Source organism: Sitodiplosis mosellana, unplaced genomic scaffold, assembly GCF_009176505.1.
Source record: "Sitodiplosis mosellana isolate CC-2019 unplaced genomic scaffold, AAFC_SMos_1.0 Smas_scaffold_6197, whole genome shotgun sequence".
Lineage (NCBI taxonomy): Eukaryota > Metazoa > Arthropoda > Insecta > Diptera > Cecidomyiidae > Sitodiplosis > Sitodiplosis mosellana.
Genome location: NW_022601438.1, coordinates 2,450,866 through 2,476,195, shown reverse-complemented (window position 1 = coordinate 2,476,195; position 25,330 = coordinate 2,450,866). Strand labels below are relative to the sequence as shown.

General features: G+C 37.4%; 4 protein-coding genes across 9 annotated transcripts; 3 read left to right on the top strand and 1 right to left on the bottom strand.

Annotated features, from left to right (window-relative positions):
- The first annotated feature begins 73 nt into the window (after positions 1–73).
- Positions 74–1,376, top strand: LOC129577227 (uncharacterized). Its single transcript, XM_055463887.1, has 5 exons — positions 74–228; positions 381–498; positions 576–696; positions 755–1,021; positions 1,096–1,376. Exons 1-5 carry the CDS (start codon positions 156–158, stop codon positions 1,222–1,224), a joined length of 708 nt encoding a protein of 235 aa, XP_055319862.1. The 5' UTR covers positions 74–155; the 3' UTR covers positions 1,225–1,376.
- On the bottom strand, positions 1,235–4,916 carry LOC129577222 (DNA helicase MCM8). Its single transcript, XM_055463875.1, has 5 exons — positions 4,665–4,916; positions 4,260–4,563; positions 2,700–3,864; positions 2,457–2,595; positions 1,235–2,383 (listed from the first exon to the last, which is right to left on the bottom strand). The coding sequence occupies exons 2-5, from the start codon at positions 4,540–4,542 to the stop codon at positions 1,457–1,459; spliced, it is 2,514 nt and encodes an 837-aa protein (XP_055319850.1). The 5' UTR covers positions 4,543–4,563; positions 4,665–4,916; the 3' UTR covers positions 1,235–1,456.
- A 5-nt stretch (positions 4,917–4,921) lies between these two features.
- LOC129577226 (retinol dehydrogenase 13-like) lies at positions 4,922–6,926 on the top strand. Its single transcript, XM_055463886.1, has 7 exons — positions 4,922–5,237; positions 5,309–5,572; positions 5,661–5,764; positions 5,833–5,885; positions 6,060–6,316; positions 6,434–6,550; positions 6,739–6,926. Exons 1-7 carry the CDS (start codon positions 5,152–5,154, stop codon positions 6,857–6,859), a joined length of 1,002 nt encoding a protein of 333 aa, XP_055319861.1. The 5' UTR covers positions 4,922–5,151; the 3' UTR covers positions 6,860–6,926.
- A 253-nt stretch (positions 6,927–7,179) lies between these two features.
- Positions 7,180–25,199, top strand: LOC129577220 (uncharacterized). Of its 6 annotated transcripts, none has more exons than XR_008688984.1 (13): positions 7,228–7,786; positions 11,611–12,080; positions 19,654–19,899; positions 20,068–20,271; positions 20,448–21,715; positions 21,880–22,127; positions 22,246–22,440; positions 22,526–22,621; positions 22,690–22,945; positions 23,020–23,111; positions 23,186–23,273; positions 23,365–23,777; positions 24,828–25,199. XR_008688984.1 is itself a non-coding variant. In XM_055463869.1 (12 exons), the coding sequence occupies exons 2-12, from the start codon at positions 11,915–11,917 to the stop codon at positions 23,503–23,505; spliced, it is 3,000 nt and encodes a 999-aa protein (XP_055319844.1). In that variant the 5' UTR covers positions 7,180–7,780; positions 11,611–11,914; the 3' UTR covers positions 23,506–25,199. The 6 variants fall into 6 exon arrangements, 4 of the variants coding, with proteins under 4 accessions (XP_055319844.1, XP_055319841.1, XP_055319843.1 ...); XR_008688983.1 differs by having other exon boundaries at positions 7,239–7,780; XM_055463869.1 differs by having other exon boundaries at positions 7,180–7,780; positions 23,365–25,199.
- The last annotated feature ends 131 nt before the right edge of the window (positions 25,200–25,330 follow it).

Below are 25,330 nucleotides of genomic sequence, written 5' to 3'. Positions count from 1 at the left end.
TTTATCGCTATCAAATCACTGTCCCATACCTACCCATTTTTTCACTATATCATTATCAGGCATCAAAAAGGCATTCACCGTCGTATTTATTTCTGAACTCACCAGATATATAGCTATCATTTGAGAGTCAGATTTGCTGGCGGTCACATTCGAAAATGTATTGTAAAATAGTGAATTGTGCGCACATCTTACTTCCATTGTTCATAATTCCATTTGTTGGAGCAAGGCGTAAGTTTTTATCAAACTTTTATTGCAATATTGATGTTGTTATTTCAGTGGATGGCGTTTCTATCGAAATAACATACGATGCATTCTATTTGAGTAATATTGTTTTTCAATATATTTACAACTTTTGGGGTCTTTGGGAAAAATATACAAAGTGGTCGATTCGAATAATTACGTAGACAAAGTGGTGGAACAAATGGTTGCTTGCATGGATAATAATAGAAAATTTATTGATAAAAACTTTCCCGTCGACGATTGCGAATCAACAATCAAGTAAGATTTTATTTGGTAATTTGTCTTGTTTTCGTTTGGTGTCTTGAAAATGATTTAATGAGATAATCTTCCGATAGCACCACACGTTATGGTCAGACCGCGATTGGTAAAGTTGAATTTCGGTCAGGATTTTTGGCATCGATTGACAGCGCAATCATTCCAAAGCCAACATATCATGATTATATTAATAATAAACAGGTAATTGACATCACTGTTCATTGTGTCTAAAGTGTCAAAATTGATATTTCGTTTGCAGAGTTGGATGGAAGCGGAGTTTAAATTGTGCGGCGTAACAGTTTTTTACGATGTACACTACAATCTGGAGGACAATAAAAAAGGAGATGCCACATTTCGGGTGAAATATGACAGTGTAGATTTTGACTTAAACATCGTTCGTGAACATAATGCAGAGGTGAAAAGTACTTTGATTTATCGCGGTATCAATTCGGGCGGTCGTGGACAATGGGGCACAGCTGTAACAACACATCCAAACACACCACAAGTTCAATTGATTACTAACACTGTACGTACAATAGAAATACTGTGCATTTACTGAATCTCTAGATTGACAATAATATTTTTACTGTATTTTAATAGATTCGAAGCGATTCCCATTTTCGAGATCCATTGATGAAAACTTTGGCCCAATGGAATCTCCCACTGGATATGTGCTTGAAAGAGGCCATACAAAAAGTTGAATACCCCGAAATAAACTACCTACAATGAAACCAACTGATTTTGTTCCAAATTTTTATTTAGCTCTTCTATACTAATGTACATGTTGAACAGATGTTCAATGTCTTAATTTTTTTTAAATTAATTTTCGTTTTGATTCCATTTTTTATGTATGTTAAATACAACGAGTTTACTTTATCTTATGACAAATGTTGTTATCAATTTTCTATAAATTCGTATCAATATGATTACGATAGAAAGACGAACTGATTCATCAACTCGGCTATGTGTTGAATTTGTAAATGTCCCTTCCGCGTTTAATCAAGAATCCTTGAACATTGAGCGTGTCAAGAATTTGATTGAAGAACATTTCGAAGCCTAGCGACGCAGCTAGCTCTTTCAGTTCCGGCACAGTGAAGATACTTTTGCACTGGCCTTGCAATAATTGCAAGAATCGCTTCACTTTGGTGGAATGGCTCATTCCCGATCCGTTGATGTTTCGTTTCATTTCCAGTGTGTCTCGTTCAGTACTCAGAACGTCGATCATGGTGTATCGTAGAATGGCCAACACATCTCTTGCATGATCGATGGTTGCTTCAGGGGCAAGTTCGAGCCGTGCTCGGGCCTGTGTCAATCGAATGAGCGCTTCAAGCTGACGTGTTGTTACTGGCACCGAATCGATTCCTCGTCGAGTTGTTCGCATTTCCGTGTAGAATTTTTTGAGCTCCTCGTTTGCCTCAGCACTGATGGTTGGAAAGCAGAATTTTCGAGCGTACAAAATATACTTTCGAATCATTTCGGATGGCAATGGTTGGAAATCTGTTTGATCTGTCATTTTCAATCGTTCGTACAGCGGCGCATCGCTCTCAGCTGGTGTTAAATTGGCATTGGCCATGGAGAACGATGGCATTTGTGTTAGATTCGATCGATAGTTCAGTGGTTTATTTTGATTCTGTTTCAATGTCTGGATGTGATTTGTTAGCAAGTCGTCGAGATAAGCATCGGCTCGATCCAATAATATGAATACCAAATCGAAACGGGATAACAATGTTGGCCAAATTTTCAGATTCTCGGACACGGTTTTCGATTTATCATAGTGACCGGCTGACGGGTTTGCTGCAGCTAAGATTGATGTTCGAGCAGGTAGGGCACACAAAACACCAGCTTTGGCAACGCTCACTGACTGTTGCTCCATGACTTGCAATAGCGACTGAAACGGAGGTGAAATGGCATGAATTTCGGATGATTCGTTACTCAATGTAACGGTAGCATCATTTATTTACCTGGTAATTCGATGACATTTTATCGAACTCATCGATGCAACAGACACCTTGATCGGCTAATACAAGAGCACCCGCTTCGAGACTTCCATCGGACCCTTTGTCATGGCGAATCGATACAGTCAAACCAGCATTCGATGCGCTGAAATATGCAAAAAAAATTCAGAAATTTAACTATTCATTAAGATATTCATACCAATGACCAACTGACGAATCATTGATGTAGCGAAAAAATCAACTATTTACCTATTTCCACACACGAAAATTCCCCGCGGCGACACATTCGAACAAGACTGAATCAAAAGTGATTTCCCAAGACCAGGATCGCCCACGACGAGAACGTGAATTTCCGATCGTTTGCCATGTCCTGGTGTTATCTCTGATTTGCCACCATTCCCAGATGCACCAAAGAGTGACAAAATCAAGCCAGCTTTTACCATTTCATGGCCAAAGATACGAGGACACAGTGAATGAACCAGAATTTTAAATATATGTCTTTGACTGCCAATCCTACGGATCATATCCAAGTCTCTTTCGCTAAAGTCCAAATTTCGAACGGTAATTGTGTTCTTGTTGCTCACGATCGTAATGCCATAAATGTAGTATTTGTGAATTCCAGCTTCGGTTCCCGCTTTAGCTCGATTGTAGCCAGTTTTTTCACTGGAGCGAACTCGCATAATACCTGTAACGGTTATATCGTCTCCTGGACATACCGAGTCAACCAAATCATAGTGTAAATCAACTTCGATTGTCTTTGGAATTTGACCTTTAACCGATTGCACTGATTCTTGAAGGCGAATCGTTTGATACGGCTCGGTTCGTGTGTACGGTGACGTTTGTAGCATCGCAAAATTACTGCGAGCATTACAGCCGCTAGCTTTGCAACATGTTGGCGTGTTGCATCCACCCACATCACTTTGTCGAATGGCCTGCTCACTTCTGCATTTGGAGCATCTATATGCGATCCATGAGCTCTTCAGTGCTGGTGGATTCACTCGCACTACCGTTCCGCGTACAGAAATCAAACAATTATAAATGTCTTGCTTCAGCGCGCTGAGATTCACGATTGGTGTGTGACCTTGAACACGTGCTCGGATCGGTAGCAATGACAATTTTGTTATATTTTCCTTGCCGGTCAATTGACTCGATGAAATTTCCGGTAAATCCGTTTGAATTCTCTGATGGGCGGCCAAACCGGCACACATCAACGTTTCCATTACCGATGAATTCAAATCTAATATGAAATTCGGGAAATTCCGACAAAATTCCTCGTCATTTTGGAGGCGTTGCAATGGCAACGGGAACCAGAGATTGTTTCGAATGTCATTTAACTTGTAGAATAGCGGCTGACTTTTGATGTGCTGCTCAAATGCTCTGATCTTTCGGAGTATTGGCAAATCATCTTTGTAGTCTGTGGAAGGAAATACAACAATGGAAATGAAGGAATAAAAACAAATGTTGATGATGTTGTTTTTTTGCAAAACCCACGATTCCAACGACCTCTTATTGACGAACCGATTTATGTGGGCGTCCCTTCAAAAGTTAGCTGTTTCATTTAGGTTATGTTCCCGTTTAAACTAATGATGCGCGATATTTTCTTAGTGATCATAAAAAAAATTGAAAATGTTTTGACATTTCTTCAAACGAGCCAGTTTACTTTCGTAGGGGTGGCTAAGAGCATATATAGAGAAACTCGTCCATATAAGTCGCTTAGAACTGCATTGTCGAGAGAGAAAAAATTCATTGCACAGTACAAAATGAATGTGCACTGACGATTTTAGCTTAAACAATGTTTAATAAACATACCGACTTCAGGGAAGTAAAGCTGCCAACCACTGTATGGCCCAGTCTTTTTATTGATTCCAAACGAAGCTGATGCTGACGATGGACCAGATGTAGAACCGGATGATCCGCTTGACGAAGACGACTGTGGTATCAAAAGCGAAACGGTTCGTTGTTTTGGTCCTGTATCACGGCTGTTTTGAAAACGATGACGCATTCGAAAGAAATTATTGTTGTTCGGTGTTTTTCGATTGCTTCCTGCTCCACCATTTCCAGCTGCATTGTTTCTCGGCGGATTTTCAGCCATTTTGTTCCAAACTTCAGATCACTATAAAATAAAAAAAATAAATCTTTAGATATCAATCTAAGTAAAAGACACTGTACAAAGAAAAAAACATCAACATTATTCACGATAAACAGGAAAATTACCAGTAATTTTCAGTAGTCACTGAAGTATTGTCGCATTGTACTACGCAAATAATCGGCTAACATTGATCGAAATTAATATTCTCTTTCTGAGTGATTTGTCTTGGAATTATAAAAAAAAACACACCGTCGAGCCGATTTTTTCAACGCAAAATGTATCAAACGTTGGATGATTTGTGCGAAATAGCGCTAAAACCGAAGTCAAACCTTGTTTTGACAGTTCGCCAGTTCGGTTCATTCACAATGGTTCGCAATGACAGCTGTCAAACAGAATTTATGAAGGAATTTTTGTATTGGAATACCGCTCGCAATCACCAACAAAAAAAAAACCATAAATTTATAACGATTAACAAACAAAATTGTGTCAACTTCAAAATCCGACTGTAGTTGGATCTGCTATCAATTTGTGTTTCGATTTCCATCACAACATCGTTTAATTTCTTTACATCTTTGAAATTCACACACAGAGAGATAACCTCAAAAAAAAACAATGGGGCTGTTCGATAGTTTGAAGTCAAGACCCATGATCTTTACGAGTGCATTTGCAACGGCTGGGTTATTATGTGCTTTTCTGAAGTGAGGAATAATGATACGGCCAGATTTTATACGGATTACATATGATTTTTACATTGTTTTTCTATTCTTAGGGACCAAATGCAAGGGGAAAAATTCAAAGATCCCATCAAGGCAACGGATAAACGAATCGTAATCACCGGTACAACAAGCGGAATCGGCAAAGAAACCGCCCGTGAGCTGGCCAAACGGGAGGCACGTGTGTACATGGCATGCAGAGATATGAAGAAATGCGAACAAATTCGCGACGATATCATTTTGGAATCAGCAAACAAGCACGTTCACTGCATCGAATGCGATCTCAGTTCAATGGATTCGATTCGGAAATTTGTGAAAGAGTTAGTAAATGCTTGGTGTTTGAATTGTGAAGAATTGTCAGTTGGAAAAAGATTTTTTTTTTCTCAAAGAAGTGATTCGAATTTACAGATATAAAGAACGGGAGAATCGACTAGATATTTTAATCAACAACGCCGGCGTGATGCGATGTCCGCACACTCTGACGAAGGATGGCTTCGAAATGCAATTAGGAGGTAATGTAATCCAATATTTTGTTCAATATTATGGATGAACGTATTTAAAAAAAAAATGTTTTTTTCAGTTAATCATATGGGACACTTCCTCTTAACCAATTTGCTTCTTGATTTGATCACGGTGAGTGTTTGATCATGCACTACCTACACTATTTTGAGCTGCTATCCAAAACATACATATGTGAAACCATTTCGAAAATTTTGATGAATTTTTATACTAAATTCGTATCAGTTGGTTGATCCTATTCGGTCTATTTTCAATTGAATCGTTCTCTTTTTCACTACTCTTTTTCAGAAATCAGCGCCAAGTCGAATAATAAATGTGTCTAGTGCGGCACATTTAAGGGGGAAAATCAACGCAGAGGATATAAATAGTGAAAAGAGCTATGATTCAGCCGAAGCGTATAATCAAAGCAAATTAGCGAATATAATGTTCACGCGGGAATTGGCCCGTAAATTGACCGGCACTGGTGTTACGGTAAACGCTGTGAATCCTGGCCTAGTCGATACGGAAATTACACGGCACATGGGAGTCTTCAAAAGTTTATCAGGGTACAAATCACTATTCATTATTTTGATTATTTCAGTCATGTTATCATTACGTTCGATGATTTTCAAATTATCGTTTGTTGTTTGAAGTTAATCGATTACAAATCATTTCGATTATAGTATGATTTTCCGGCCATTGACGTGGCCATTTTTAAAGACGCCCAAGTCGGGAGCTCAAACAACCATAATGGCAGCATTAGAACCAAGACTTGCCAATAAATCGGGACTGTATTATAGGTGAATATTGATCAGCTTGCTCATATATTTCCTTTGAATTTATTTCCTTCCACACTTTATTCTCAGAATGTTTCTTTTCAATTTTCCTTCATTGGAAAAAAGAACATGTCTCCGAATTTCGTCTTCATTTCTATGGTATATCGTTAGATTTGAATTTTTTTATTTGAATTTCTTATTTTTATTTTCAGCAACTGTACCAAAGATCAAGTGTCAGAAGAGGCAAAAAATAAGTCCGTTAGCGATTGGTTGTGGACAGTGAGTGAAAAATGGACCGGTTTAGATGGTAGCTCCGATCAGAAGAAAAAATAATCAAACCAATTGTTCGGTTTAGTTTAATAAGTTGTATTTTGAATAAATTGAATTAATTTTGTGAAAATCCTTCTTTTGCTAACATTTCTAAAAACAAAAAAACTGAGTTTCAAAATCAGCAAAATTTCTCGATTAAATCGTTTGTCAGTTGGAACCGAAAAAACAACAACAACAACAACAACAATCAATCCAGTGATTGTGAATCGTGCGTGATGGAATCAATGCACACAGCTGGTAAATGAACAGGTAAAACGAAAACGAACACACTTGCAGAAGAAAAAAATACAACACACACGACGATACACACAAGTGTCATAACGATCGTGTCATGTGCTCGAGGCTCTGTGTATTGCTCGCACCGATACAGAAACATTGGGTATTTTGGTGGGTGCGAGCGAGCAAGAGAGAGCGAACGACTCAATCATGAGGCACATAAAACAACATAATCGTTAAAACTAAATCGGTTCCGATTGTATTCAACACGCTACTCACTCACTCGCTCACTGCTCTGTGTCTCACACACCAGCCACCGTCGTCGAGCATACATATGCACGCAAAACAATACACTCGGTTCAGTTTTATTTAAGTGCTACTATTATTATTCCATTAGAAGAAATACCGATTTCATTCGCTTGTCAACTATTCAATATGGCGGATGTTTAAGCGAACAACTCAAAATTTCAATAGAGGATAGCAAAAAAAACTCATTTTTGTTATTAGTATTTACAATCAGTTTCCACGGAATTTTTGCTTTTTTTGAGTTTTGGTATTTTAGTGGTTTTTTTGTTCGAAATTGCTGGACAGTGATTCATTTATAACAAAAAACAACGAAAAAAAATTTATATTGTTCGGAGAAGTTCAAAAATCATCGAAAGAATTTCACAGTTTGAGAATTTTAAGCCGTGGTGTGTGCGTGAACCTGTACGTGTGCGTGTGTATATGTGATGTTATTTTATCCATCATCCAGTTTTTCGTCTTGTTTTCAATCAGAATCAGTGATTCCAAACACACAAAATTATCGACGTGGTCTTTGTAATCGGATTATTTTTACGGTATTTCATTGAATGTAATCGGTGATAAATTCACACGATGCAGTTTTTGATCGTTTTTACGTAAAACAAGTAACAAGTGCTTCGGAATTCGACGATATCATTCGTTCATGATTAGGCGAAAATTTCTCAATCACATCGCTTCATTGATCACAGCCAAGTGTTTACAGACACACGCCAACTTGGTTTTCTCTATCTCTACTCTGAGAAACGTCAAAGATCAAAGTTGAATTATTCCAAAAAAAGCGATCCGATTGTAATATGTTCTATTTGTTATGCATAGATAAAAAAAAAGAGTATATTGCGTATTGATCATTGTGAAGTTTGAAAGTGCTCAGCTGACTTGGATTTAGAAGCCGCATTCGATGTGCATCGCGCAAGTTTTTTTCTTCATTCATTGCTTCGCGATTCGCACAACACTTAAATATCTCTCTCGATCGCATATCCCAAATCGCATACACAAAAATCGTCGATGCACACAAATGAAATGTGAAATGAAACATACGAAAAAAGAAAATATATAACGTAAACGGGTGCAAAACAAAAATTACTTTGTGAATATAAAATAGCATTTTGCAACGATCGCATGTTTTGGCCGCTGCTGCTGCTTCACAATTTAAAACACAAAGAATTCATTTTGACTAATTTTTCTTCTTCTTCTTCATTCGCACCACTACAATGAGAGTGGCCGCACTTGCCCGTGTGCAAAAACATACAATTACGCATCCTATTTATTGGCACAGATGATTAGATTTGGAATGCCGTCTATTTGCTAACGTTGTACTTTTTTTTTCTTCTTCTTTCGCTGCTTTATTAGATCAACATCCACTTGATTGCACCGCTAACCGATTCATACACACTCGCCCGCCCCGCATACATACCTATATTTCGCACACCTTGCCGTGTGTGATCATTGATGGTTGCATGTGTGTTGTTCAAGCAAATGGTGAAATACCATTCCATTTTTTTCCCTTCTTCTTCGTTTCTTCTCCTCGTTGCTATATATAATTTTTTGTTTCTTCTCTCTCACATACTGTTATTGTTGATTTCATCAATGGCCTTTAGATAATATGTATAACTCAATTGATAGTCTTATTTTTTCTTCATCTAGTCGTCATCGTTGTCTTTATAATACATATGTGCGAAAAATATTTCCGTGGATTTTTCTTTGCCTTTGTTATCTATTTTCATACGAAAGAAGAAGAAAATAAATATGAATTTCTTTCGCCGCTCTATCGCCTTCGCATTACGACCCATTCATAATACATTATTTAAAATTGGTCGCATGATAATCGGTTTCACATATTTTATTCTCGCTCTTTTGTTCGTTTTTCGCTGACCATTTGGCTGGCTCTGTCTCATTTTCACAAATTGCACGGTTGGTTGGCTGGTTGATGGCTATCGAATGTGTGTCTCTTGCATATTGCGTGAGTGTGAGCGTTACCACATTTTTCAAGTTTGGTATTTACCGTTTCCTCTCCGTTTGCGCTGTTGCTGCTGCTGCTGTTGTTGGCTGCTTGTTACTGATTTCACACACTTAATCAAACGAGTTCGCACTATTACGCATACGCATAGAAAGCAAATGCAATGAAACGATTTTTCTTTTCCGCTTCTCAGTTCAAACGAATAAAATTCAAATTATGCGTTAAGAATGTTGAGTCGACCGTTCGAGGTGCGTGTTTATCTATCACATGCCAGCGAATCAAGTGTACGTATAAATCAGTCAAAGCGAAAGAAAAAAAAATCTCGTCATTATTAGAGAGGTGCAGCGAAATGACTTATTAACTATCATCAAAGCAATGACAGTTGTCACATGCAATCTCAACCGCATTGAAAAAACAACGACGCATTTTCTTCTTCTACACACACACAGAGAGATAGAGAGAGAGAGAGAAACGCCAAATCCCAAATCAGCCAACAAAATCCACACGCGCAAATATTTGCGCTTTCTTTTCTTTTTCATTTGTAATTCCCGAACATGCTCACACTGTGAATATCCACTCAATTGCTTCTTGAATCTCGTTGAAATTCGATGGATTGAACCGCTTTTTTCATCAGCCCACAACACGTATTTCGGTGTGTGTGTATGTGTGTGCATTTTTTTCTTCTTCTCAATCAATAAACAAGAAACGAATAAAATAGAAAACATTTCTGTAGAAAACTATTACAGAAGCGACGAAGAGCAACTCGGCAAATAATAATTAAGTAGTTGTTTCAGCAGAATAAGAGCAATAAATTACAAGCCAGGCAAAAATCAAAATCAAAGAAGCAACAAATCTGCAGCACATCGAACCAAACCGAACGGCATTGCGCGAATTCAATCAAAACAATATTGTTCGATAACCCATTTTTTGTGTTCGTTTATTGCACAGCGATGTGTGAACAGCTTAAACGAGACACACAGCGCAGAAGAAATTGTATCAATCAAATGAAGATGTGCATTTACAATGTGCGCAATCGGCCTCCGCTAGACCAATCCAATGGAGCGTTTGCGACGAAATAAACTACGAGCGCTTGAGCACACAAAATAGGCACGCACAAAACGAATGTGTCTGTGTGTGTCTGTGTGTGTGTGTGTGTGTGTGTGTGTGTGTGTGTGTGTTTGTGTGTTTGTGTGTGTGTGTGGTAAAAGAGAGTAAATGAATTGAACATAATAGGCGCAACGCAATCGAAAGAGAATCGCAATAATGAACACATTAGGGGGATAGAGAAAGAACGAGGTTTTGATTCACCAACAAAGATAACTTGCAATACGAAAATTGTTCAATCAAATGCGTATTTCGATCGAAACACGGAACACAAAATGCACTATTATTAAGTAGATCAAGTGCGTAAATCGACATGTATTTGTTTTTGATTTCTCGACGATGATCAAGAAGTGCCAATTATGTGAAATGCAGTTAAGATCATTTGGGCATCCCCGAACAAATGTGCCAATGCCGCACTGCTATTCAATTTTGAAATAAAACTACCATCGACCAAACGGTGGCCATTTCATAATCTCACGCTGCGATTCAATACGAATGATAACGTTACGAAACACCATTCGGTACTTTAATCTGCTCATTTTGTTGCTGCTGCTGTTGCTACTATCCGATCGTCTTCTGTTTCAGTGCCGTTGTTGTCACTTTGTTGTTGATTCATTCTCGTCGTGCTTATGCCACAGACATTCTAACGCATTCACCTGTTCGTGTGGTTTTGAATGGTGTTTGTGTCTGCGTGTAGTGTACGTGTGTGTGAAAGAGAGAGACGGACTGTGTCGCAAACACACAGCATCACTTGCAACGAGTTCATCTGTTTCCTGTCGACGTACATTTCGATTCCGAATGTCTTTCAAATCGAATCGTCTGCGATGATTTTTTCCCCTCGTTGTATGTAAGACAGACACCAAACGACCGACCATGCTTCATTGTGTATAGTTTTTTGTTGTTGTTGTTTTTGCCACACATTTCAATTCGGTGTGTGTATATATATGCATCCAAAACGGAGAGCCGACTCTCGTATCTGTCAGCCTCGTACCATTCTTGGCATTTCATACAATCAAAACAGTTTGCGTGCGGTTGTCACTGTGTTTACATCGTTTCTTCTTTTCATCAGCGAAATACAAACCGAAAACAAGACGAAAATAACTGTTAAAAACCTGGAAAGAATCTTTCGATTGGATAAGCAAAGTCAATAATTGTTTTTCTTTTTCCTCTATAGTGGTTGTGCTAACATCGTAATTTTTTGTGGTCCAAACGCGAGTGGCTTATTGATTGTGATTGAAATCCTTCGGGACGAGATTACACCGACATCAAGTGATCAAATTATTGTTGTGTTCGGTTGTTTCGAGCCGATTTACTCAAATATTCTGTATATAATTGAAGAAGCAAAGTAAGAAAGATTGATCATCCACGGGAGAGCAACGACCACACGATAAGCAATAAACAACGAAACGATTTGTTCGTTGAATTGATTCAATTTCGCACTTCGTCGAAACAAATTCTGATATTCGCTGCTCGGCGTCATGGAGACCATGGAATATGAAACTGCCCGGAATTTGACGTTGCTATTTTTTCTGGAACGATTAATGGAACGCGGTGAGCCACGCACCTTGCACGATCTATCGTGTCAGTTCGGTTCAAAAGGATTCACAAAAGAAATGCGTCAAATAGCTGGCGGCAGTCAATCAGGTGAGTGCTCGATGATATGCTTTTTATTGTTCCTTTTCTTTGCCATTATTTTTTTGTTTCTGTTATCGCATTTTTCAAATCAACAACCATGACACCGAACACACATTTTCGCTGCAAGTCAATAAAAGTAATTTGTTGCCATGCCAACTTCTACAAATAATTTCCAACTGAAATGAAAAAAATATCGGAAAATTATGCTAAAATCTTTCAAATTGCCGTTCAACGAAAAAAAAAAATGGGTTGGCAAAAAAAGAGTGTATGAAGTTAATTGTGGTTTTGCTATAGAAATTGAATAAGTTGTTCAAAGGGAAACAAAACAACCTCAACAATTTGTGTTTATTCTCATTTGGTAGCTACTTTTTTGTATTGCCACGTGATTTTTCGTCATATTTCCACACAGACAACAACACACACAATCGCTCACACTGTGTGGAATATTTCTTTTGACAGTTGCGTTTTTGCCCTTCTTCTCGATACTATTCCCATTCAACCGTTTCCAAACACACACAGCCAACACGATTTTAATTATGCCATGTTTATTTATCCGTTTCGTTTAGTTCAAATGCAAGCAAAAAAAAAACAAACCATAGAAATGAACGTGTATGTAACACGTACATTTTTCTCGAGTGCACTTGATCCAGAAATTAAATTGATTGAGGGGGTGATACATTTGCTTTGCTTAGAATCCATAGCTGGAGGAAAGAATGAGCAATGCTTTGCTATTACTGGAATGAGAAACAAATGCAACGAAATAAGGTTCAAAATGTCTGATTACTGAAACAGAAGAGGGAAAAAATGCGACGCACCAAAATGATATGTACCGTAAAAAATGAATGCAAACACGAAGACGTGTAAGCCAAAAAACACAAAACAGGTTAATGCCACAAACATCATTTTCAGGGCATTTAAATTAAAGCACATAAACACAAACACATAAATTTGTTTATGTTTCTGCTCTTTTTTTTTCATTGACGAATTTCTGACTTCTTTTCCGACGTTATCGTCGTCGTTGTCGTCGGTGGTCGGGTGGTATGTACTCAAAACCAAATCAATTTCAATAATCGAAGCCAACTTGCGCTCCGAACGGCGTTATAAAGACCGCTCGCGCACTCTATAACAAATTCCCAGTTGTACAAACATGAACTGTAGTAATAAATAATAATAATAAATTATACGGCATATTTATAGATTCCACAGAAGACGCGCGCGGGAGAAAGAGAGAGAGAGAGTTTATTAACACGATGAATGATATAATAAACAAGGGATTTAGGGAAGTGAAATACGCGTTTCTTTTATTATTTGGCCCACAATTTAAATCGATTTTGAAAGGTAAAACAATGTATTTAATGCTGATAAAATGAATGTGTACTACATTCCATCATGCTGAATCTCCATTAAATGTTCGTTAATTCATGCTTGACAGTCAATCGCTTCGGTCGTCTCAGAAGATGACAAACCCTTTGAAAAAAAGTTAAAATACTTCGCCGAGTAAACCTTATTCATGAACATGTGTGGTTTTGAGAACAATTTGTCTTGTGTGATTGTTCCTCAATGAGTTTACATCAATTTTCCCATGTTTTTCACATTTTCCCAATTCTCCTTGCAAAAATTGTCACCCTTATATCAATTTCTTTCTTTCTATTCGATTAAGAGTAATTCGTTTATCGTTTCAAATATTTTTTTCTCCTGTCAACTTCCTTGTGACACAAGTTGACGTAGTCTGAAAAACCAAAATCGATCCAAGATTTGAATATCCATCTGATTTAGCGACAGCCCGTCGATATTACACTGATCCAATAAGTGTTTGAATGAATTGGAAAATATTTCCCAAAAAATGTACCCCTTTGTATTACGTATATTGTTTCTTATGTTTATGGAGCTGACTCTAGCGCATGGAATGTCGTTAAATGACATTCCACGCAATATGTTGATTTATTTTTTCCCTCTTTATAGCTTTTGTTTTGAAAATATTTCGGTTTCCATTTTTATGTTGCGTGAATAAAAAATCAATCAAAGTTTCCAGCATGCCAATAGACACGAAACATGAATTGCAAAACCACATACACACACACATATACCGTCGCATCGTCCATTTGCAGGCAGCGACAAAACCGGCGACACAAAAACGCATGAGAGAATGTTCTTTTTGTGATTTTTCCATGTCTTACATTGAATTTTAATACACAATTAGTTTTTCACATCGTTGGCATATTGACTCGACAAAATCGATCTGGACATAATCGCGCGTTGGCTTACAACCATTTCATAGATATGGATCCAAATCAAAGACTTCATTGTACGGCTTTATTGTTGTTATATTGATATGGAATTTCGGTTAACTTGAGCAGCTGTTAATTTATCATAGAATGCCGCTGATTTGGCATGTTATCTGTGCTGTTGATGTTGCTGTTCAAACTGAAAATTTCGTTGTTCATCGATAAGTGTGCGTTTGTGTGTGCGGCGGCAACGAGTCATTTTACATCGATTCGGTCGGCACTTATGCGGAACGAACCGAATAGTCGCCCAGCAATCGAAATCGCCATAGATGTCAATTTGATTGTTGAGGCAAGCACCAAACGCACATTGTGTTTGATGTGTGTAAGGGGGTGCGTAAATCGCTCTATTTAACGTCATATTGATTGTTAGACATTATCTTTTAACTACTTTTTCTTGTTTTTGTCTACGTCATTTGCTATTTTTTCGGACCAAATTTGATTAGTAAACGTCTTCATATAGGTATGAATTTATTTGTGCCCACAAAAAAGCAGTTCAGCCTTAGATTCAATTTCTTATTTGTAGAAAATAGCAAAAATACACCAATGAAAGCCCAAAAGTATGAAAATTAAGAATTCGACGCTAAAATATTTTTGTTTGTTTGGACTGTGTTTTAGTATCGACTGGGGTAAAAGAAAAATTCTCTCTCTTTCGTTTCTACGAAGTGGTATGATATGATGACCTGAGTTGCGGTATTGAATTGGTTTTGTTGTTGTTGTTGTTTGTTTGTGTGACTGTTTTTCCTTTTTTCGTCGTTACTTCGATTAAATTTTGGTGGTTTTACCTTGGTCTTCGTCGGTCGAACCACAGCAGCACCACCACCTCCTCCTTCCATGTTCACAGCGAAATTTTTTCCACTTTTCAACATATAAACTTGTACTCGCTCTACAAGAGATATTCTCTATTCATGCCGCATTCGTGGCGCGGTTCGCAAAATAAAAATTACGACACTATATGCAAGGGATATTTATTTATTTATTTTATGTCTATTTCGTAAATATCTTCTCAGTCGGTTTTATGTGTGGCTTTCTCTCTCTCTCTCTCTCTCTCTCTCGCTCTCAGTTTGAGTCTTGAGTTGAAGTGTGTGAATTTTGTTCGTCTTGTGTTTCGCTTGCTTTCTTGGCGGCTGATCGTCTTGGCGTGCATATACATGTTTATATTTTTTTTTTGACTTTCTGTATTTGGTATTTACCGTCGTCCCATTTTGAGCATACGTGCATCGTGCGACTACCTACTATTGATGTTACGTTTTTGGATTTTTCTTTCCATTTGTTGATTTTTTCCTACGTATCGTGTATTTTATATATATGTGGAATGTCGTTTTTGCATTTCGGTTCAGCAATATAAACATTTAGCAATTGTACGTGTGTGTGTGTGTGTGTGTGTGTGTGTGTGTGCGTGCACCATTGACATGCTATCTTAGAAAATGGAGATGGGGTTGTTGCTGTTACCATTTCTCTTGTATTTTTCTGTTTCATTTTAGCTTTCAGTGTAATTGCTGGAAAGTCAAAGTGTTCTCGCTTTTCACTTACACTATTTGCCACTGGAGAAGTGTGCCGTATAGGTAAGTGTGAATAAATGTCGAGAGCACATGTAGCTTTTAAAAGCGGTCTATTTTTCCGAATTACTTTAAAAGCGTTGTGTATTTCGTTTTATCTTCATTTATTCATGGATTTATGGTGGTTTTATTCATTTTTGTTTGGGAAATTCATTACAATTCGTGCTAGACAATCAGAAATTCCCACAGACGCAATTAAAAGCGCAATTTGTCAAAATCATGAAAGAATTGTCGCTCGCATTATTTTCACTGTTTATTTCGGAACGAATGGGCTGTTTCAATCTAAATCAAACATTTATACTAATAGAAAAAAATCCGTAGCACTTGTGCGACAAGAATTTTTGTGAATTAAAACCACCAAACGGCAGAGATACGGTGTGTATAGCCATGGCGTGGTTCACGGCAATACAAATTCCCTGTGTGATTTGCCCTCTTCTGTACTGGGACACTTCAATAAAATTATTTTTATTTAACCGACGACGAAAGTGTCTTTGGACAACACAATTTATTCGCTGGGATGTTGCATGGACAAGAGAGAGAGAGCGAGAGAGAGAGAGAGAGAGAGAGAGAGAAAGAGAGAAAAGGAGACAAAGAGGTGGAGGAAGGGAGTGAGAGCAGCGATGTTGCATGTGATTTTCTCTAAACATGCACAACCGAAATAAATACGACGAGCACATGGGATGTATAGAATATGGGTAGTGCTCTCTCATCGTGCACAAACAGACAGTTCGAATATCAAGCATATTTTGCTCGGCTTTATTCCTTGTGCCATTTTAGCCGAAAAATGGCACGACACCAACGTGTTACACAACACGATACAGATCCCACTCAATTATTAACGAAAATGAATAAATATAATTTTCGTATTTATGTGGAATTTGCTTTTAGTTCGCTTTCTTTCTCTCTTTCTCTCCCTCTATCGCTCTCTCGGTCGATTTTCATGCTGTTGCAGTCGATGATAATGTGCTTCTCTCGCTCGTTTCGGAAATTAGGAAATAATATTCAACCGCACAATTTCGATAACACACGCAAACCACAACTCCCTCTCCCCCTTCCGAAAGACCAAATCTCTCGATATTATGTCACATCCACTCATTGACTAAAAACTTTCTGCTTAAATTTGTGTCTCCCTTCGTTCGTAAAACCATAAATGGCATCATTTATTTAGCATTCGATACGGGAGATAGTTCAATGGTTGTTCACTTCAAGCTGGATACATGAACACGTTCAAATCAATCGATGAGTAGAAAAAAAAAAGAGTAGAAATCGGGCGCCAGAGTTTGAAGCGTTTTATCGGCATATTTTTTTCTTCTTCTACTTTGAGCACACAGATGAAAATGATAGAGCATAAGAATTTTCAGTATCGAACAAGACAAAAAAAAGTATTGGTGAGATGCAACAACCCCATCACTGAATTTCGTTACGCGAAAAATTGAATCGACACACATAGACACTTGCACAATTTATCTTTGAGTGCGACATTGAAAAATTGTCGGCTCGTTTCATCGCGCTTGCAATGAAGCAGAGAAGCAATGGAAGATAAATATACCACCAATTCCACTGAGATTATGCCGTGAGGCATTCAATTTTACTAAAAGTTTTTCGTCTCCTCCACTCATTCGTTAGTATTGCAACCGGTCGTTTGTTCGGTTGGTTCCACATAATCGCCTCAGTGTTGTGATGCGATTGCTTAAATTAAATGGATTTAATAAGTTGATTGAGTTTGAGTGCACAGCAGTAGCGAGAGTTTGCTTTGCATTGGGGAAGAAATAATTCTAGAGTGAATTCCATGATTTATACGAAAAACGACCAATTATTCATTTTGTTCAGTGTCACTTGAGGAGAATTTCTTTATGGTGTGGTTCAAATGGAAACTTATTGTATTTTTTCCACGACAATATGGAAAATCAATTAAACAAAGTTTTGATTTATATTGTAAAACCGATTAATGCGACGGGTGGAAGCGACAGTTCGAACTTCTGGCCCTCTATCGACTTAATTTTGAAGCATTCTGTCATATTCAATACACGACACTTGTCAGCCGTTGACAGTTCATGTTGTACACATTGTTTACAAAACAAGATAGCAACTAGTGAAAATTAACTGATTTTTAGGACTGAAATCAATGAGTTATAAAAGGGGCAGCAAATTTCAAATGTATTCAGATTTATTTTAAATAACTTATTTAAACGTAAAAATCACATATCGGTAACCAAATCGAATATAATAGAAATTATAGCCAAACAAATGAAAGAACGTATTACTTAAAAAAATGCCGATGTTAGTTCTCAAAAACAGTTGTAGAGGGCCAGAATGATGAACATACATTTCTATAGTTTCAGTACAGAAATACGGAATTGCTTCCACCCGTCGGATTAATGGCAACACCACAATTATCAATATGTATTTTAATCCGAAGCAACTGCCGAGTTAACTGAATTTTGAAACCGTTTGAAATCGATTGTTTGCTTATTTTGAGAGCTTCGGTTTATTGGATTTGTATTTTTAAGCGATTGGAAAAATGAATTAAATAAGAACTTACTCAAAAGATTCTGCACAGAAAATTGAAAAAGTTTTTAAAAAAAAGTAAAAAAAGCTATGTACCAAATGTTAAATGACACTTGGCTCTTTCGATACTCATAAGCGTAACGAGGAACTTGTTGTGTCTTAATATCGAATTTCTTATTGCCAATACAAAATATATGCTATCGAAGTACTTTCTTCGACTTATATGTATATATCCATCGAAAGGTTTGCCGTTGATTTCATTGCATCACACCAGCGAATAAGTGGTAACGATAAAGGTGTTCAACGATATGAAATACCTTAATTAGCTAAATCCAGCGTTGTGTGACGCTCGTTGCTGTATTTTTTTCTTCTTTTTTTTTTGTTTGAGGCCATAAATTTGAAAGAGTCGATAGTCTTAATTAAACTTTTTTCATAGAACGATGATCAGGTGTGCATTCTATCGACAAAATAAAAATAAAACCGAAAATTATCCAATTTTCGTTATCGAGACAAACTTTAGCAGTGCGCCACCGAGGAGCCTATCATCCCAAATTAATGAACGAAAAATCCCGCTGAAATGGTGATGTTCCACCACAGCATGCATTGATATTGAATTATTCAATATTACCTTGTCTTTTATCCCTTTGCTTCTTATGCTTATCCCGGGCGCGCTACTAGCACAAGGGTTGTTTGTGTGATACAAGATGTTCCAATGCAATAGCACAGAACGAAATAGAACCCCATCAATGAGGCAGGCTTGAGCACATGAGAGGGGGATTGAAAAGAAAATTCATCTAAATCTGATTGTGGCATGTCATTGTCGTCCGTTTCCTAAGATCCTACATCGAAGGCAAACGGGTCTCTGGTGATCAATTTCGTCAATAGATTTATGATGTTTGCCAATAATATTTGACACTGCTATTATAGGGCACGTTTATTGTACTCACATGATTACAGTTGGCATTGGAGTGTGTGCGTTTACCAGATAATAAAGTAAATATATTTAGTACACGAATCATGTGTGTGTGTGTGTGCAAATTTGCGGTATTCTCATATGAAATATACATGTACACCGTGTTGCATTGGTCTTTATCCCACAATGGGGAAATAAATATCAATTATGTGGTTTCATTTGGCAAACGGTTCATCCACCACATCGACTTGAATCACCCACATTCAACAAATGAATTTAACCGGAATCGAATTTTGTGTTCTCTCTTTTTTCTGGTACAGGTTTAAAGAAGTTCCTTGCTCAGTATCCGGCGATTTTCGTTATCGATGGTGACCATGTCTTAGTAAATTCGTTTGAGAAATCCGCGTCGAGTGATATGCTTGGCGGCGGCACTCGTGACTACATACAAGAATCAAAGGATTATTTCAAGCACAAATTACTGCAGTATGGCATCGGCACAGAAGTTCCAATCAAAAGTCTTCTCGGTCATCGAAGTCAAGCATCACCACAAATTCGACACATCTCAGGTAGATTTTCTTTTCACTTCTCTCTTCTAGCACGTCGAAATATTGAGTATTAATTTTTGGGTATTTTTATGTGCGCTACATCAAATGTTTAACGAAAAAATTCGGTCTGGAATCGAAAGTATTGTTAAAAACTAATTCGGATGATTTGTTTTGTTGAATGGATTTTAGGTCAGCATATCAAAGAGTTTACGGAGTTTTTGAGCAAGCATACCGACACATTTCAAATCATTGACGAATGTGTTGTCTTGGTTGGCTGTGATGATTTACAAGAACTTCCACTATCGGAACGTCTCCATTTACCACAACCATCGATCGATACGGTGGCCACACAACAAATGTTGGATTTCTTTGCGTCATGCATCGAATCGAAAGGTTTGTTCTGAATTAGTTTAGTACTGCAGAAAAAAAATTCATAGTAATGAAATATAAGATCAAATTTATGGAATTTCAAAGATGATTTTTTTCCGATTTTTTCACTTGATATTTTATTATTTGTGCACAATTTTTAATTTTGTACTAATTCGAATTGCATTCAAATATTCCAAAAGGTCCGATTCTTGTCGATCAGCTATTCCATTTAGTCACCGCGACATTTCCGCAAGAGCAATGGTTCTCGATGTTCAAAACGCCGTGTGATTTGAGCACATTTCTGAAATTGTTCTCGAATTGTTTTCACATTCAGTCGAATCTAGTCACATTGCTACAAAAGCCGGTTCTATCGGATCTGCACATTCAGCAACAAACGGCCCGCGCCAAAGATTGTCTGAACAATAACTATACATCGGCCGCATTGACACCATCCACGCAGCAACGTACCCAATCGCCGGTGTCTCGTGGTACAACTGTCGGTGATTTTAAGCTTAACGAACCCGTCTCGAATGTGAAAGTGACGACAAATGGCGGCAGCGGTGGCATCAATAACAATGTGTCCACTAACAATAATAACAATAACAATAACAAGAGTGAGCCAAACAGCGGCTTCGACAGTTACATTCCGGAGTTCGATATAAAAATGGAGAATTTGTGCGAAAATAACTGCCCGAAAAGCGCCAACAACACACTGTTGTCAACATCCGAACCGAATTCATTGACACAGATTTCCGATACATCGTCACCGCTATCGAATCGTAGTCCAGCCATGTCACCAATACCACCAGCCACAGCCACAGCCACACCAAACGATCGAGCCAATTTTGCGGGCAACAAGAACCAGTCACTCAAACAGCGCATCAACAATCTGGTCATCAAAACGCTGGCCGAAAACGAAAAAGACAAGCAAAACACTGCCATTAGCGTGCACTTGACTAATCAAACAAACAATGCAAATACCGTGGCCAATGCCAATACGACAACAACAGCAGCAGCAGCAACAACGAACACGACTGGGTCACAGTTGACACCGAGCCCGGTGAAAAGTGCGAGCGACAACAGTGCCAACAATATGTTTATCGGTGATACGTGGAAAATTAAAGTATTGCAGAACACACGAGTCATTGCCACGGTTAATGAGAGTCAATTTGTGACCGAAGCGATCGCAAAGTCGGCCACCAAGGATGAACCGGTTGTGATTTCGGTCGATTGTGAGGGTATCAATTTGGGACTCAAGGGAGAACTAACGCTGGTCGAAATTGGCACCGTGCGAGGCGAAGCATTCATTTTTGATGTGCTACAGTGTCCAAACATTATGACTGAGGGTGGCTTGAAAGCATTGCTCGAAAACGATAATGTGATCAAAATCATTCATGACTGTCGCAATGATTCGGTCAATCTGTTTGTACAATTCAAAGTATTACTTCGGAATGTCTTCGACACGCAGGTAATTGTTCTGTTTTTCATTTGTTTCGAAGAAAAACTAGCTTTTCATCTCATTCGACAATTAAATTCATCTCAAGTTAATTCTGTTCATATTTTATCTTTGATTGAATATTCTTCGATTGTCTATTGGCACTAATTAATCCTATTTCTTTTTCATTATCGCAGTCTGCCCACGCTTTGCTTCAGTACCAAGAACAAAACAAGCAGGTGTACAAAGTGAAAAATGTTTCATTGAATACGTTGTGTGAGATTTATAACGCACCAAAGAATCCGATGAAAGATCAACTCAAGAATATTTATCGACGCGATCAAAAGTACTGGTCTCGGCGACCATTGTCCAGAGACATGCTACTTTATGCAGCCGTCGATGTGCTTGTTCTCATCAATGAGCAACTCTATGCCAAAATGTCAGAGTAAGTAAACACATTCGGCTGCGCTTCTTCCTTCCTTTCTTTCCCTCGAATTCCTTTTCTTTCTCCCCTCTTTGAATTCTTCCTTTAAACTTGATACTATCTTTCAATTCATTTTCAGGGCAATTAAACCGGAATTTAAAGGCTTACTGTCGGAATTGTGTACTGAACAAATACTGATGCTGATCAAACCAAGCGAGGTGCGATCACGAAAGAAGCAACGCAAACTTGGCACAGAGGTCGCTGATCTGAAACAAAAATTGAGTCAATCGAACAAGAACATTGTATTGAGCAATCGCGAAATTCGTCTTCTACGGTAGGGATTTTTGGCGGTCATTTCGATGACATTTGTTCTAATGCTTTTGATCGCGTTCATTAAAATAATTTCACTTTATATGTAGGTATCTGGATTTGACGGAAGAGGAGAAAGAAAAATTGCGAGGTTCACACAAGGTGGCCAGAAAGTTGGAGAAGCTCGAAAGCATTGGCCAAGATCGGTAAGAGTTTATTTCCAATTAAAAAACCAAAAGAAAAACCATTGAAAAAATAACTATTTGCCCCATAGTTCAAACAGCGATTCGGAAGATGACGTCGAACCAGACACGGTTGATCAAGAATATCCAAGTTTAGACAGTGTTCCATCAGATAATTCGTTACCAGGGCCAACAACATTCTCTCCGCGCAACTCAGAGCCACCCAGTTTGACCGAATCGATGCAGCTTATGGACGAAATTTTGTCCGACAAAACAATGGACCGTATCGAACGAATCGATAAATTAGAAGCAATCTTGTCCGCAGCAACACTGTTGCCTAGCGATCCGGTACGTAATCGAATGCAATACCTGATTTAAAGCATTGTATACTTATTTTTCAGTTCAAATTTTCTTCTGTACAGGTGATCACAACTCTTCCAAACCTAACCGATACGCAATCCAACTCAAGCAGTTCCTACGACAGTTTTCAATTCATCAAAACGGAGCCGAAACGGTGAGTCAAAATTCAGAAAGAAAAACTATTCTTAAACAAATTAATTACATTTTTTTTTTTAAATTCTCGAACAGATGCTGCCTATGCAATTGTCAGAACAACAAAGTCCAGATGAACAATCAGCGCAACATTAACCTCAACGCAACCAACAATCATGTGCTGGTAAAATTCATACAAAAACATAATTATTTTGATATTTTATACATAAACCCCATTTGATGTGCAATTAAAAATGGTCCATTGCTTTACGCAGGGCTCAAATGTGAAATTAGACGCAGGCTGTCAAACGCTAAGCACCGGCGACATTGTCATCATGAAGGTGTACTTCAAAGAGGATCAAGAGAAGGGCACCGAACGTGTCATCGTTTCGTCTCCAAAACGATGTGCTCAATGAATAGACTTTTTTCTCCATTGAATTAATGTATTCACGTACTGAATAATATACAACAACAGGAACAACAACAAAGAAAAAAAAATTGAAACAAAATCCTCACTAATCACCCAATATACTAAGTGTAGATAAATTGTGCGGTGAATATCGAATGAAACTATCAAGATTGAATACGGTTTACTCGTAAATTGTCACTCAGATTGAACAAAATGATGACGTCAGGATTTGAAACCAGTTTGTAGAATGCAAATCGACATTTCGGTTGAAATTATTATGTAAATATATTTGAAGTTTAATCGCAGAATTTTTTTTGATAGAGTAAAACGGAGAGAGAGATAGAGAGAGAGAGAGAGAGAGAAAGAGAGAGAGAGAGAGAGAGAGATGAGATCCAAAATTAATAGAATTATAGAAAATGTGATTTCGTCGAACGAATGGAACATATCATTTTGACGATGAGCAACATTTCTAATCACTTAACAAATCAAAGGGAACGAGTCAATTGTAAAATCAAATAAACGAAGAATGTGAAATGGCTGTACTGTAATCGGCCAAGATTAATGCAGCTAATGAAATATCCGGCACGTTTAAGTGCCAACAGACAGAAAAAAAGAAACAAACCAGAATTCCGGCTCAATTGATGTGTTTTTTTCCCGACTTATCTTTCTTAACAACACACATAAGTATTGGAACGAAATATATTATGGCAAACATTAAATCATGAATAATAATTTAACAACAAACAATTCTAATCATATCAAAAAAAAAAAGAAATGAGATAATAATTTATTTTACAAAACGGCAGTGATCACACAGCTTACTATGAGCTGAACAAATATGCACTCATTTTTCTCCCTTGTTGTTTAGTCTTCCGAATTAGTTTTAAAAAAAGAACGAAAAAATTGTTCAACTTTTGTTGCATTCGCTCATCCCGATCGTTTATCGGTTTCTTCCCGTTATTTTCTTCTTTTTTTGAGTTCGAGAAATATTTAACGTAAATATTAAAGTCCCGCGCAGTGCCTTTGCAATTAACTAGAACAATCATTTGAGCACAAAATTTAGTTACAATAGATATATCATCGTGTGTTTGATGATTCGATTCGACACACTGTTTCAAAACCAATCAAGCGACAACATAAAAACCACGTTGAACTGCGAAAAGTGAACCCCCCACACTCTGACAAAATGACACAGTATTTATGCGGGCAAATGCTACCTGTGTGTATTATTAATCAACAGCAATATTTTGTATATACATAATTCATCACATTTACTACAAAAAGCAATTCTTGGGAAATCTCTTTGCTGATTTTTTTTTCTAATTTTAGATTTAAGATGCCATATTATAATTTAGTTGATCAATTCAAATTTAATATTTATCCTCATACGGAATCAAATGGAATTGTAACTGAAGAATTAATTTGGAGATGGGAAAATGCAGAATCAATCATTTTTTTGCTTTTGAAATCATGAGAAACAAAAACGTTACGGAGCAGCTTTGTTATCGAAAGAGAGAAATGGCTCAGATTTTTTTTTTAACATTTGAATTAGATATATTGAACATTTCGGTCTATTGGCATCACATATTGATACATATATTTTGTTTTATTTAAATTAAATTTCCTTCGATGAAATTTTTTTTTTTTTTGTAAAAAAATGAGTGGAAATTATTTGAAAAATAAATTATTGTATTTTGTTAATTTGTTGCGTTTGATTCATTTCGCTTAGGTTATATCAAAATGGTCTACGAAATAACCTTCAATGCATGGTGTCTTGAAAATGAAAATGCAATTTTGATAGCTATTTGAATGCTTTTGGGTCATCATATTCG